General features: G+C 41.5%; 1 protein-coding gene and 1 non-coding gene across 2 annotated transcripts; both read right to left on the bottom strand.

Annotated features, from left to right (window-relative positions):
* Nucleotides 1-930: 930 nt before the first annotated feature.
* Nucleotides 931-6,106, bottom strand: Rbmx (RNA binding motif protein X-linked). Its single transcript, XM_090326658.1, has 10 exons — nt 5,922-6,106; nt 5,049-5,203; nt 4,588-4,719; nt 4,279-4,385; nt 3,485-3,656; nt 2,673-2,825; nt 2,374-2,488; nt 2,166-2,291; nt 1,996-2,078; nt 931-1,331 (listed from the first exon to the last, which is right to left on the bottom strand). Exons 2-10 carry the CDS (start codon nt 5,077-5,079, stop codon nt 1,021-1,023), a joined length of 1,230 nt encoding a protein of 409 aa, XP_090182784.1. The 5' UTR covers nt 5,080-5,203; nt 5,922-6,106; the 3' UTR covers nt 931-1,020.
* On the bottom strand, nt 4,466-4,538 carry LOC150041601 (small nucleolar RNA SNORD61). The gene has a single exon (XR_016533938.1). It is a non-coding gene; the product is annotated as a small nucleolar RNA SNORD61 (small nucleolar RNA).
* Nucleotides 6,107-13,992: the final 7,886 nt, after the last annotated feature.

The raw sequence follows: 13,992 nt of genomic DNA on the forward strand, positions 1-13,992 counted from the left end.
TGAAGTACAGTATGTTTCACTGTACTATGAGGAAGGTTAAGTGTTCAATTTTGACTTAGACGGAAAAACTAGTTTGCTTTGCTTACCATCTTTGCTGTTTCACAGGCATTTGATGCTTTAAATCTGATGTGGAATGCTGATAGATTCACTTTTTAGAAGTCATAAGCCTTTAGGAAGTTGGAGATAACGTCATTGCTTATCTATTTTCTCCTTTGCAATCAAGCTGTTCCTTTAAAAGTGAGACACTACAGAGTTGCAAAAATTTGAAACAGTAAGAGCAAGCATCGTTTGCAGCTTCATGGTTGGTTTTGGCCAAACTTTTTATTTAGTATTCTGTAGTTGTTTAACACACACTTAAATGGTCTTACTGGGGGAGGGGAAAGGGAGGCTCTTGCAGATTCCTAAGGAAATGTCAAAAGACACTATATGGCCAGCATTATCCATTGTTGGTTTGTTTCTTTTTTTGGGGGGGGGGGTTTACTGGGAGAGTAGCACTTTGCTAACATAGGTACCTGATCTCAAGTTTTTCATACTGAGAACATTTGAGATTTCAGTTGGAAGACACCCTGAAATCCTAAGAGGAGTGTACCCCGACCACCCTCTAAGAGCTAGCTTATCTGTATAGGCAGGATGATTCATCTCTCAATAGAGACCAATGTACATCTAGGTGGCTACTAGATGTTTGCGGAAGATCTGAGAATTGCTTGCCTCACTTACTGGGAAAAGTAGATAGGATGTGGCCTTTAAGTTGGAAAATTACAATACTAGCACAAGTCTTAAACACACTTAACATTTGCTTATTGAAAGCAACTTGTAATAACAAATAAAATTAAACATGTTTAACTGTTTTTCCTCACAAGAACATAAAAATTATGAAGGGTAACTTAACAGGAAAAATTTTAAAAGCTAACACAATTTTTTTTCCTTTTAGTAGTCCTTGGGTGGTTATGACAGAATAGTTTCCACTTTTTGTTTTGTTTCTTTGAACGGGGGGATTTTGGTCCAAAGTTCTGTTTGTTTCTAGTATCTGCTTCTGCCTCCCCCTCTATCAGATCGGCTTCCTCCACGGCCACCACCTCTTGGGGCTCCACGGCTTGAACTGCTGTAGGAATCACGTGGAGGAGGGTACCCCCTTTCCATAGAAGGGGGAAGCCCTCGTTCTTGTCTGCCAACCCGATCACGACCACTTGAGTAGAGATCACTTCGGCTGCTTGAGTAACTGTCTCGACTTCCACCATATCCGTCTCGTGAGCTGCTGTAATCATCATAGCGACTGCTTCCACCATAAGATGGCGGGGGCCCTCGTGTAGGTGGAGCACTACGTGAGTTACCTGCAGGGTCAATGGTCAGGTAATATGGCAACACTATAAATTGTATATATACAACATTTAAACTGAATTTACAGAATTCTTGTATTCTAAGTTTACTTTCTTAACTGGGACGTTTTAAACTCTACCATTGCTGGCCATAACGGGGATTTGCTCATCTGCTGAGACATGGAAATGGATTTTAATGTTTGTTTGAAAAGACTGAAGACGGTGTATTTCAAGAGGATATTCCAGACAGCTTGTTATTTTACAGTAGACACTCAGCCACTTTCCAGTGATAAGTTGCAATTGTGAACTGTAGAGTTTCCGTCATTGCAATGGTAAACATTTCATCTTGTTAATAAAAATGTTTTTAATTGTCTTTTCACTGTTGGGGGAAAACATATAAGGCTGCCAACTTAAGCAAGCAAAATCCCCTCCAAAGCAAGCGAACAGCCTCAAAGGAAAAAATAAATTAAAAATAAAATAAAGTGGAAAAAAATCAAAGCCCTTCACAAAACTAGGAAAAGCCCAGCTGATAAAGTTATTCCTTTAAATGCAAGCAAAGGTCCCTTTAAATGCAAGCACCACGCAGCCTAAAAAAAACAAAAAAACAAAACAAAAAAACCAGCTCATGAACCTAAAATCTCAAGCTGGTGATATTCAAGACCCTTAAACAGTATCTTACCATAACTCTCATATGAATCTCTGTAGGAGCCTCCACTTGGATGATCTGAATAATCACGATCCCGACCATATCCATCTCTATCACTAAATTGGAAACAAAAGGTTTTAAGTAGCAGACCATCTTTCTTTCTGATGGTAATTTTACAATCAAGCATGGAACCAACCACTTACCTATAGCCTCTGGATGGATAATCATCACGTGAACTGGAATGACCATAGTCACGGTAAGTATAATCTCTTGGTGGTGGTGCATAATCTCTTGTGTCTCGAGAACTTGGGTAATCTCTACTTGAATAGCTACAGAATCAAAAGTAATTTGATTTATGTTTGGGGATGAGGCAACCATCAACGTTCTTAGTAAAAGGTAGTATGTTCTTACCTGTCCTTAGTAGAATACCCATCGTCTCTTGGGGACAAATAAACATCTCTTCGCGAAGGCAGAGGCTCCCTTCGAGGTGGGCCTCCATAACTATCTCTTCCACGTGATACAGGGGCTTGGGAGGGAATTTTATAAACTTTAGTTAAAGGCAAAAGCCAGAATAAGGAATTTTCTTCTCTAAATTTCCTACTAACATCATCCTCTTGGTGCTCATTAACTGCACTACCTGGAATCAATTTTTCAATGCAACAGCACTTTTTTTGTTGTTAGTGGCAGCATGTATTACTTCAAATACTTACCTCTCCCTCCCATTCCACTGCTGCTGCGAACTGGTCCCGAAGGTGCTGATCTTTTAGGAGGAGGACCCCCACTTCGTGGTGGTGGTCCTCTCTTTACTGGAAGAGGTCCCCTGGAGGAACTCATGTTGAAATTCATGGAATAGCCACCATCATCTACATTAGAATAAAAAATATATACATTGTCACAAGAATCCAGAACACTACTAAAAAAATTCTTTTCTGCAGTGGTACTTACAACTGATTATAAGACTAAATATGAAGTCACTATAAATTGGGAAAAATTTTATAATAACAAAGCACAGGGCTTGATTTCTAGCCCCAAATGGAATAAAGGCACTCCTAATGTTATGACCAAGACATAAAACCATTTCAGTTTTCTTATATTAACACCTATGACTCCTCAAAAGAAACTTTCCGGGGCCGGGAGTTTGGCCTAGTGGTTAAAGTGCTTGCCTAGCATGCATGAAGACCCGAGTTCAATTCCTCGGTACCACATACATAGAAAAAAGCCGGAAGTGCTGCTGAGGCTCAAGTGGTAGAACTCTAGCCTTGAGAAAGTCCAAGGACAGCGCTCAGGCCCTGAGCTCAAGCCCAGGACTGGCAAAAAAAAAAGAAACTTTCCTTACAAAACATACTTTCAGTAATAGTATATAAACTAACACTGATTTCGGGGCTTATCATGTTGTTTTTCCTAATCCACAAACATTTTAATAGATGAGGCATATGTTCTTAATTTTCAAGGGTGACTTTTTAAAAAGTATGCACACTAGAATAGTTTCAGTTCCCTAACCCCCAGCCCCACAAGTCATTACCCATGTGTCCTCCACGTGAGGGAGGTCCTCTAGTTCCACCACTTCCTCCTCTTCCTCCTCTGAGACCTCTGGGAGGACCTCTGCTTCTTGGCGGTGGAAGTGGTCCTCGTCTACCACTTTCAAATGATGGTTTGGTGGCTTGTTCCACCTTGATGGCTTTTCCATCTAAGGACTTTAAAAAAATTAAATATTAAGTCTTAAAAAAGGACTTTGTAGACTCTATGACCTATGTTGGCTCCTAAAATACTTATTGAGTGGGTTAAATTGAGGATGAGAATGTGGCTTAGTTGTAGGCAAAGTGTGCCTAGCGTGCATGAAGCCTACCCTGGGTTCTGTTCCTCAGTACCATATACACACAAATAAAGTTGGAAGTGGCACTGTGGCTCAAGCGGTAAAATGCTAGCCTTGAGTAAAGGAAGCTATCAGAACAGTGCCCAGGCCCTGGGTTCAAGCCCCAAGCATGGCAAAAAAAAAAATGACCTCAACAGCAATAGGTGGATTTATTGTACTGTTCATAAAAATTAAAACCAGGCCACACAGGTAATGACGTTGTCATTGAAAGTAATAAGCCAAAATCTAAGTTATATTATAGATACCAAGATAGTCTAGTTAAGTGTAGACTATCTTGAAGCTTAAAGACTCAGGAGTATAATTCCTAACTCTGGATACTAAATTTGTTTCTCGAATTACAAAATAGTAGAAGTAGCTATTATGAATGGCTCTGGAACATTTAAAACCCAGGACAAAACTTTTTGGAGATAAGCAGTGCTACTCATTAAGGAGATAATTCTCACCTTTCCATTCATATCTCTGGCTGCATCCTTAGCATCTGCTGGACTCTCAAATGTGACAAAAGCAAATCCTCTTGATTTGTTTGTTTCTCGATCTTTCATCAAAAGTACTAAAAACAAATTAAGTTTAAAAAAAAGCGGTTAAACTGTAATAATTTAAACAAGTAACAAAAGTAAATCTGTAGAGAGAAAGCTCAGAACTTCTTAGAGGACAAATACTTTATCACGTCAGATTAGATCAGTGCATTTATATTCATCATAGCTATCTTTTAATTGTTATAATAACCTACAATATACTTTAGATTAACTCACCTTCCACTATCCGCCCATATTTGCCAAATACTGCTTCAAGGGCTTTTTCATTTGTTTCTGTATTAAGCCCACCAATGAAGAGTTTTCCTGGGCGATCTGCTTCAACCATTTTTTTCCCTGGTGAGTAATACTCTGTTTTAAAAAAGAACATTATTGAATCCCGGGGAAAAGTTCTTTGGAGGTTATTCAACAATTTAATAGTAGCTCCTGTTGTACTAAAAAAAACCCTTTACAACAAAGATAGCAATAGTCCTCAAACATAGTTGAGGAACGCATTTAAAATTACATTAGCGACTTTACATTCAAGTAGATTGCACGCGTCGTTGTAAATTTACCCTTACCCTGAAATTCCCCGCGGCTTTTTTTTTTTTATAAAAAGGTTAGCATTAACAGCCATGTAACATTTAAAAGCGTACATTTTCCTCTCCAGCCTAGATTTCGTTATTTAGTTACTTACTCACCAAAAGTCTCGCTCGCCCAACCCCACCTCATTCCTGCAGTGATGGGTTTTAAAAGACTACGGACTCATTCAAGGTCACTGGCCAGATGCAGCAACTTAACACCAAGCCCCTTTTCTCAAGGCTCTCCTTTTTCTCCACACGATTTCCTAGGAAGTCTAAGCAAAGATCCGAAGTTTGAGCCAAGTTCTGCCTCATCTTTTCCAAACAACCCCCCCCCCCCCGCCGCCGCCGCCGCCACCACCACCGCCGCCGCCACCCCCTCCCACTCCCACAGACGGATTAGTGCCACACTGAAAAATTAAAAGCATTCCTTCCCATTAAGTATCCAAACGCAAACGCGCGTTTCCAATTCTCAAACGCACCCCCAACCGCAGCGGAACCTAATTAAGACTCCTGTATAAAAACCGCGTGGAAGACAAAATGGCGACACTTGGATTCAACCCAGAACCCACAACCAATCAAGAAACTAAGTTTTTTTTTGTATTTTTTTTTAAACCAACACTGATCGAGAAGAGTGAAAAGGCTTCTTCTCGGGTGCCGCCACTGACCCGGGGAATCTGCCGCCAAATCCGCACGCCCCACGCGGGCGGCCGCACTAACCCGGCCAGATAAGCCGGTGGCGCGGTCGCTCCCACGCCAAGCCCACAAAGCGCTGACCTCCGCCCCTACTCCCGCAGGCGACACACAAACTTTCACCAGGCACGCCCCTCAACGGAACCCCCTAGTGCCTTCTCCTCACCAGCTCACCTTTCTATAGGTCGGCACCTTCGGGTCTCTTAAAATGGCGCCCGCCACCCCCATCTCCACGGAGATAATCTAAAGCTGTAACGTGGCAAGTACGCGAGAAACACACCAAAGAAACGAGACACGTACCAGAGGGGGTGGCGACGGGCTCAAGCTCCTACGGGCTCGCCTACCGGACCTTCCAAGCAACACGGTATCAAAAAAAAAGAAAATGTTTTCTTTTTATGGCAGCTGCCGAGACCCGGAACCGAACGGAGATGCCGCTAGGACTACTGCGCAACGAGGGCGAACAAAGGAGACAGCAAACTTTATACTACCCGGGAACGAGGCTGAAGAACCCGGATGGAAACGAAGCTTAGAATTTGAAACACGAAGGGAGGGGGGAGTCGTTCCCAGCCTCCTCATTGGCGGACCTTTATGTCACTCACCATTGACCCCTCCCATTTCCCAGGACTCTAGAGCGGTCTAAGCCGGCGCCCAATTCTAACCGTCTTCCCTGCCCCCCACCTATTCTCCCCAAAGGCGCGATTTTGCTTTCCGCTAAAATGGTGCACGAGCTTAAAAAGTAAAATGTATCAAACGTCCAAGTGAACCCGGAAAGCTGCAAAACTTTACTTTGGACTTTTCCATAAAGGGTAAGAGCAATAGGGTAAACAGCACTCTGCCACTTTTGCACAAATAGAAAACAAAAGAAGTTTTAACCAAAATGATCTTAAGAAATTTTAATAAACCAGGAGAATTCTTCCCCCCTCCCCAAGAAAAACCTCCCACTAAGAACAAAACTTAGGAAACAGCATGCAGAGTTCATTTTACAAAACAATATGCTGAATAATTACTAGATGACAAACTGTACCTAAATGTTGCGAATAGCAACCAAAACAAGTCAGATAAGTGCCAGGTGCACCTTCCTAAGGCTTTCAGGTTTACCAAATAAAAGCACAGGATGCCAGTTCCCTTTAAATGCCAAATGATGAGTAGTTCTTTTAGTGTCTGTTCCAAACATGCATGAAAAGTTGTTTCCCTGAAAATCAAATTTAAAAGTAGACATTTCTTTTTTTATTTGTTTTTTTTTTTAAACTCTTCCCATGCTACTACACTGGATGGGAGAAAATGAATTTTAAAAATATATTTCTTTAAATATTAGCTAAAAAATACCATAAATGAACAGAATAATTGCAGATAACACCCACTACCAAGGAAAAAGTAAACTACAACACTTACTGAGCAAAAATTAGGAAAACTGAATTAGTTTAGATCCCGAAATACATAACTGAAAAGGTGCCGGGAAACTCAGCTGAAGGAAAAGAAGACACCTTGGGAACAGCTGAGGGAATTTTGCTTCAAGAGAGCTCTAAACCCAGAGTTAAGGGAAAAACCTTGGTGTACCCAGTGACAGAAAGAGGGCCAGGGCCCAAGGGATTTACCGAACATAAAATGAGCAAGCAGTTAAACAAGACCCGAGAGCCTATTAAAATGTCTTAAGGAGATAAGTGTGAAATCCAGGACACACACCCACAAAACCATGGAAGAAGACCAGATATAGCAGACACTAACTTGAACTACGATGCTAGCCGTGGACAACCGGGAGAGTGGAGACAAAATTGCTAAATTTGATAATGATTCATGTAGTGTTATCTTGTAGGTATCTATATCCCTCCCCCATCATTTCTTTGTTAAAAACTTTTTTCAGCAGTTCTGGGGCTTGAACTCAGGGCCTGGGCACTGTCCTTGGACACTTTTTGCTCTGCCACTTGAGCCACAGCACTACTTCTTGCTTTTTCTTAGTATGCGGTAATGAGGAATGGAACCTAGGGCTTTGTCCACTCTACCCAAGTACTCTTATCACTAGGCTATGCTCTCGGCCCCTTTGTTAATAATCTTATAGCCCCAATTGACCATATTAGGAGGTGGTATCTATGGAAAGGATTACATCAACAGATCCCTTATAAAAGTGCCAGCATTAAGAAACCATCTGTAAGCCAAGAAAAGAGTGCTGGTTGTTTGAGCTTGTACCTCCACCCTCTAGAAATATGAGAAAGAAATTCTAAATTGATGTGGTTTATAAGGCATACTGTTAAATGTATTTTCTTATAATGGCACGAATGGGTTAGGACAGACAGGATGTACCTGGGGAGGAATTGAAGAAAAACACAAATGCATCTGGTATTACTGGACAGATAGTAATAACCACTTACTAAACCAGCTGTGAAGGAGCAAGTTCGACATGTGAGGACAGAGAACACCTGATTCTCACAGTTGAGTTGGCTCTTCTTTGTTTTTGAGTACACATATTTTCAGATCTTTTTTCTTTCTTTCCTTTTTCTGCCAGTCCTGGGGCTTGATCTCAGGGACTGAGCACTTGGGCTTTCCTCAAGGCTAGTTTTCTATCACTTGAGGCACAGTACCACTTCAGGCTTTTTCTGTGCATATGGTAGTGAAGAATCAAAACCAGGGTTTCGTGCACGCTAGCTAAGTACACTACCACTGGGGCCACGCTCCTGGTCCCAGACCTGTTTGCTATATTGTCACTTTAGAGACAGTAATAAAAATCTATCACAATGAATGAGATGATTAGTATCAGGTGAGAAGAAATGGCTTGACATCACACAATATAAACATATTAAATATGGAGAGAAAATAACTAGTAGGAAATTTGGCAAAATGTTACTAATTTATATTGGGCTAGGCAGTGAAATACATGGACAAATTCTCTAGAATGACAATTACTTGCCAGTGGAACCAATAGGAACGTGAATAAATAAATCTCACAATGGCCCCCCAAGTTATCTCTGAATCCCATCTATCCTCTCCAGGGATCTTCAAGAATTTTCCTTGGCTACTTCTACTCATACCTGTGAGTTGCTATTAAATGTAGTCAGATTTTTCTTTTCTTTCTTTTTTTTTTGCCAGTCCTGAGGCTTAAACACAGGGCCTGAGCACTGTCCTTGGGCTTTCTCAAGGTACATGCTAGGCAAGCACTCTAGCTCTAGGCCAAATTCCCAGCCCTGTAGTCAGATTTTCTTTATGATAATTTTTCCCTTCGGTTCATTGTTTCTATGTAGATGTCCTCTCAGTGATTGATAGATTGAGTTAAGCAATATTGCTTCACAACTAAGTAAGCTTACAATAAAATCCATGCTAAATAAATGCCCATTGATTGACCACCAAGTTCCTATGTTAGCATGAGATGGGCATGGGCACAGAGTTAGGTATTCAATGAATACTGGTATCTTTGTTTGAAAGTGCAACTTAAAAACACAATTTTTACTAAATTTTTTTAAGAAAACCAAACCTCCATAGTTATAAAAGCTTCATTTAGTTCCATTTAGAGAAATAACCCATCCTTAAGTAAACTAGGATCAATTTAAGATGAGTAAATTCAAGTTCCCCCATCATACTGGCTATTTTCCATGAAAAAGATGTAGTGTTAGGCCTCTTCTCCCAACTATGGAAAGATAACCCTCCAATGCACTCTTTAAAAGTTTATCTCATGTGAAGCACAAAGGAGGAGAAGAGAAAAAGAATATGTGTGATTAGAGATTGGGAAACTATCCAAACCACTTTAAGTAAGCTACTGTTCAGAAGATAGCCGACGTAGCTACAAAAAGCAAGAAACACTCTAAGTAACTGTCCACCAGATTAGCCTACTTAGCTACAATAGCAAGAAATTAAACTTTTTTTCTTTTATCACCATGGCTGGTACAGTGTCTAGATTGGATCTGTCTGACTAAATAAAATAGAATTTTACTACTTATTTCTCCATAATGAAGTTTTTTTAAAAAAATATTGTTAAAAGGAAATACATGCATTTATCACCTGATGTAAAGGTAACTGGGCTGTGTATCACCTCTAAAACAACAATAAAGTAATAAATAAAAATAATAATAAAGGGGCCGGGAGTTTGGCCTTCTGGTTAAAGTGCTTGCCTAGCATGCATGAAGATCCGGGTTCGATTCCTTGATACCACATACATAGAAAAAAGCCGGAAGTGGTGCTGAGGCTCAAGTGATAGAGCTCTAGCCTTGAGAAAATCCAAGGACAGGGCTCAGGGCCTGAGCTCAAGCCCTAGGACTGGCAAAAAAAAATAATAATAATAATAAAAAGCCAGCATGGTGGCTCATGCCTGTAATCCTAGGTACTCAGGAGACTGAGATCTGAGGATCAAGGTTCAAAGCCAGTCAAGCCAGTCAGGCACTAAAGTCCTTGAGACTCTTATCTCCAGTTAACCACTAGAAAACAGGAAGCGGGGCTGTCTCAACGGTAGGGCCGTAGCCTTGAGCTGAAGAGCAGAGACAATACCCAGGCCCAATGTCCAAGTCCCACAACTGACATATATATATATAATAAAAATTACTGTTTTTGGCAATAGTTGGGTGAGAGCCACCTGTGAATGGGAAGAACTTTATTCAAAAAAGATGTAACTCGATGGAAAGCTGTTGCCACTCTCTCCTTTGTAGCTGGAGTAGGGGATTTTATGTCAGGAGCTGTGCTCTTATTGTTTGCCCTATGCAAATGAAGTATAGAACAACTACTCCATCAAAGAAGGCCTTCTGAGTCCCACCTGAATGTGTCATTCTCAGTTAAGTCTGTCACTGACATCACAATACCCACTATACCAACTAAGCTTGTGAGGAGGTGGCAGGGCATTTCATTTTATTTTGTCAGTCCTGGGAATAGGCTTGAACTCAGGGCCTGGGCACTATCCTTGAGCTTTTTTTTTTTTAAAGTGCTATACCACTAGGCCACACTCCCGGACATCTTTATTTTCAAAGGCTGGTTTCAGCTTGCCAAGCCAGCAATGTCTTCTCCAGTAAAATGTTTTTTCTTCTTTGCTTGCTTGCTTGCTTATTACTCTTACTCTCTCTCTCTCTCTCTCTCTCTCTCTCTCTCTCTCTCTCTCTCTCTCTCTCTCTCTCTCTCTCCTCCCCTTCATGCATGCTAGCCTAGCACTCTACCACTTAGTCAAGCTCACAGCACCCCCCCTCTTTTTATTTTATTTTTAATGTTTTTATTTCCATTTTTTTTCTGTGTGTGTGGTACTGAGGAATCTAACTCAGCTTCATGCATGCTAGGCAAGCACACTACCACTAAGCCACATTCGCAGCCCTGTAAGATGTTCTAAAGGGGTCCCTAAGTCCTGTTTGTAAACTTGAATCATGAATGTATTAGAATAAAGGAACAGCAGAAAGCAAACTGAACAGTCAAAATAAATTTTAAGGCCAAGTTGAAGAAGGACATCACAGTAAACTGAGAGAGTCAGGAGACAGGAGGCATAATGGGGGCAGGGGTGGAGGAAGTTCAGCAGGGAGTCATTTGAGGCAGAGTCACAAGTAGTTAGGGGGTTCCATTTGATGCTGCCCTTCTGTCTCCAGGAATTTATTGTTTGAGCAAGTCTCCTGCTAAGTCTCTCAAGAGCCTATCTCCAGAGTGGGTAAAAGGGTAGAGGAGTGAGTTTTCATATTTAGATTACGAATCTAGCCTGGAGAATTTCAGGAGGAGTGACTTTTCATATTTAGATTAAGATTCTAGCCTGGAGAATTTCAGGAAGATCCCCTGGGGGAAAGTTTAGCGAGATCAATATTGTGTGATGAGAGCAAAACAGATTCCCATCACTAAATTTAAACTTTTTAGCGAAATTGACTTTTTTTCCCTTGGTATAAGATAATGATCCTGAAGATGGAGAAGTGAATAGATCTGAAATGTGTTTAGATCTAGGCACTGGCGGCTCATATCTGTAATCCTAAGTACTCAGGACATTGAGATCTGAGGATTTCAGTTCCAAGCCAGCCCTGGGCAGAAAAGTCTCTGTAAGATTCTTACCTCCAATTGACCACTCAAAAATAGTAGAGTGGCTCAAAGCAGTAGTGATAGCCTTGTTCAAAGAAGTTCAGGGATGGAGCTCGGGTTCTGAATTGCAACAAAAATATGCTTAGCATGCCGACGTGATGAAGAACTCAGTGTCTGGCTCCGCTACATTCTAGTTGGAAGAAAAATGGGGCAATCCGTGATTTCTTGGTGCCCCAGGATAACAATAGTATTTATAGGGCAGGACAAAATGGCTCATGACAATCCTCCCTAGTTATTCGGCAGGATCCACAGGATTAAGAGGATCACACTTGGTGGCCAATGTGGGGGGGGGATTAACAAAACTCAATCTCAACAAATAAACTGCTTAACATGAGAAGGGGTATCAATGTGTGAGAAGTAATGCACCTACTATCTGGCGAATATAACTGTAACCTCTCTATACATTACAATAAAAAATAAAAATAAATTTTAAAAATGCTTATAATGGTACTTGATTGTCATCCCACCTATGGAGGAAGGTATGTAAGAATATCAAAGTCAGCCCTGCCTGGGTAAAAATATGATGCCTTATCTGAAAAATAACTAAAACATAAAGGGACTGGGAGCATGGGTCAAATGTTAAACACCAGCCTAGCCAAGTACAAGGTTCTGAATTCAAACCTCTTTACCATTAAAAAGCCAAAATAAAAGTATATATAGGGAGAATGAACATTAAACAAGTAATATTTACAAGTCATTTAGAGCAATTCCTAGAACATAGTGAGGACTATAATTGTTAGCTATTAATGCTGATGTTATGAATGACATGTGACAGGGGATTTGGTATGGGATTCTTGATAGCTTTTTGAGATTCTAAGGTGGCAAAACTCAGACTTGAATGAAGTTGTTAGCTCACCTTATCTGTTTGTTGGAACAACACAGTTGGGTACATAGAGTCTATTGTAAAATTCATGATCATAAATACTGTTAAGGGGAGCAGGGACTGGCACCATCCCGAATGCCTAAGAGTTCCCCACTCCATTGTGGAAGGTCAACAATGGTAAAGCAGCCCAACCACCTTTGCCCTTCTAGGGAGGGGCAACCTTGACCTCATCCCCACCCCCCCATGAGGAGGGATATGCACTTGGGTGGAGGGGGGGCCTGCTTTGTGTGGAGACCTGCCCAATTTGCGCGCCAACTCCAACTAAGGTGATAGGTAAATTCAAACACTAGGCTGTAACCCTATTGGCTACTGTGTGTGGCTGGAGCTGGCTCTATGGCCCTTCTGTGTATGTACCAATCCCATCAGCCACCTATATCCCACCAGGCTTGACCGCATGGGTTTTGCCCTTAAAAACCCAGCGTGAGAGTTGCTCGGGGTCACAGTGTCAGCTCCCGAGTCTGCACTGCGTCCCTGGCTGGTCAGTTCACCATCTACTTCCTCAATAAATTCACCTTTTTATATGAGACTGTCTCTGTGTGGTGGACTCTGGCGAGATGTGGAATCCCCACTTGGAGGGATGTGGAATCCCCTCCTCCTGACCCCATAACAATACCAAATGAAAATTTTGTATTGTCAGAGTTCTATATTCACATGTTGGTCAATTCAGTTATTATTATTTTGTGTCATGATATGGTTTGAACCGAGGGCTTCATGTTTGCTAGGCTGGCTACTTTGCAGATGGGCTCTAGGTTTAAACTACAATCATCCGGATCTCAGCCATGTGAGCAGGTAAATTTAAAAATATAAGTCGCTGGCATCCAGTTTTACTCTCTTATTTCTGTAGTCACTTAGGACATTTTTTCCCCACTCATTTGAAAAGTAAATATCAGGGGCCAGGAGGAGTGTGGCTTGGCAGTACAAGCATGAAGCCCTTGTTCCCACATACACAGAAAAAGCTGGAAATGGCACTGTGGCTCAAGTGGTAGAGAGCTAGCCTTGACAAAGCCCAAGGACAGTGCCTAGGCCCTGAGTTCAAGCCCCAAGGCTGGCAAAAAAGAGGGGGGTGTAAATATAAAAAGGATCAGTTTAAAGCCAGACTGGTCAAAAGTAATGCTTGTAAGACCCCATTTGTACCAATAAAAAGGAGTGGTGGACTGCACCTGTCCTCAGACTGTCACAGGCATAAAGTGCAACTGTGGATCAAGTGGTAGAGTACCTGCTTAGTAAGCACAGGTCCTGAGTTCAAACCTCAGATCAGTCTCTATGTCTGCTCTTTTCAGGTTATTATATAGTCAAGCTGGATTGGAACTCACTGTCCAAGCCCAAACTGGCCCAGAGCTCATCATGCTCCTGTTCCAAGCCTCTTGAGTGCTGAGCTTGTAAGTGAAAGAAGGAAGCTGAGCCTAAGTTAACTTCTCTCAGCCATCCTGGGGCCCTCTCTCACTGGGAGGGAATTCTCTACCCAGAGCA

The sequence above is a fragment of the Megascapheus bottae genome, chromosome X (assembly GCF_031878675.1).
Source record: "Megascapheus bottae isolate mThoBot1 chromosome X, mThoBot2.hap1, whole genome shotgun sequence".
Taxonomy (NCBI): domain Eukaryota; kingdom Metazoa; phylum Chordata; class Mammalia; order Rodentia; family Geomyidae; genus Megascapheus; species Megascapheus bottae.

Coding starts and splice junctions, on each gene's coding strand:
- Rbmx (XM_090326658.1), bottom strand. CDS start 5,079: ATGAGGTGGGGTTGGGCGAGCGAGACTTTTG. Junction 4,386..4,587: donor ATATGGGCGGATAGTGGAAG/GTGAGTTAATCT, acceptor ATTTGTTTTTAG/TACTTTTGATGAAAGATCGA. Junction 1,332..1,995: donor AGATTCATATGAGAGTTATG/GTAAGATACTGT, acceptor TTGACCCTGCAG/GTAACTCACGTAGTGCTCCA.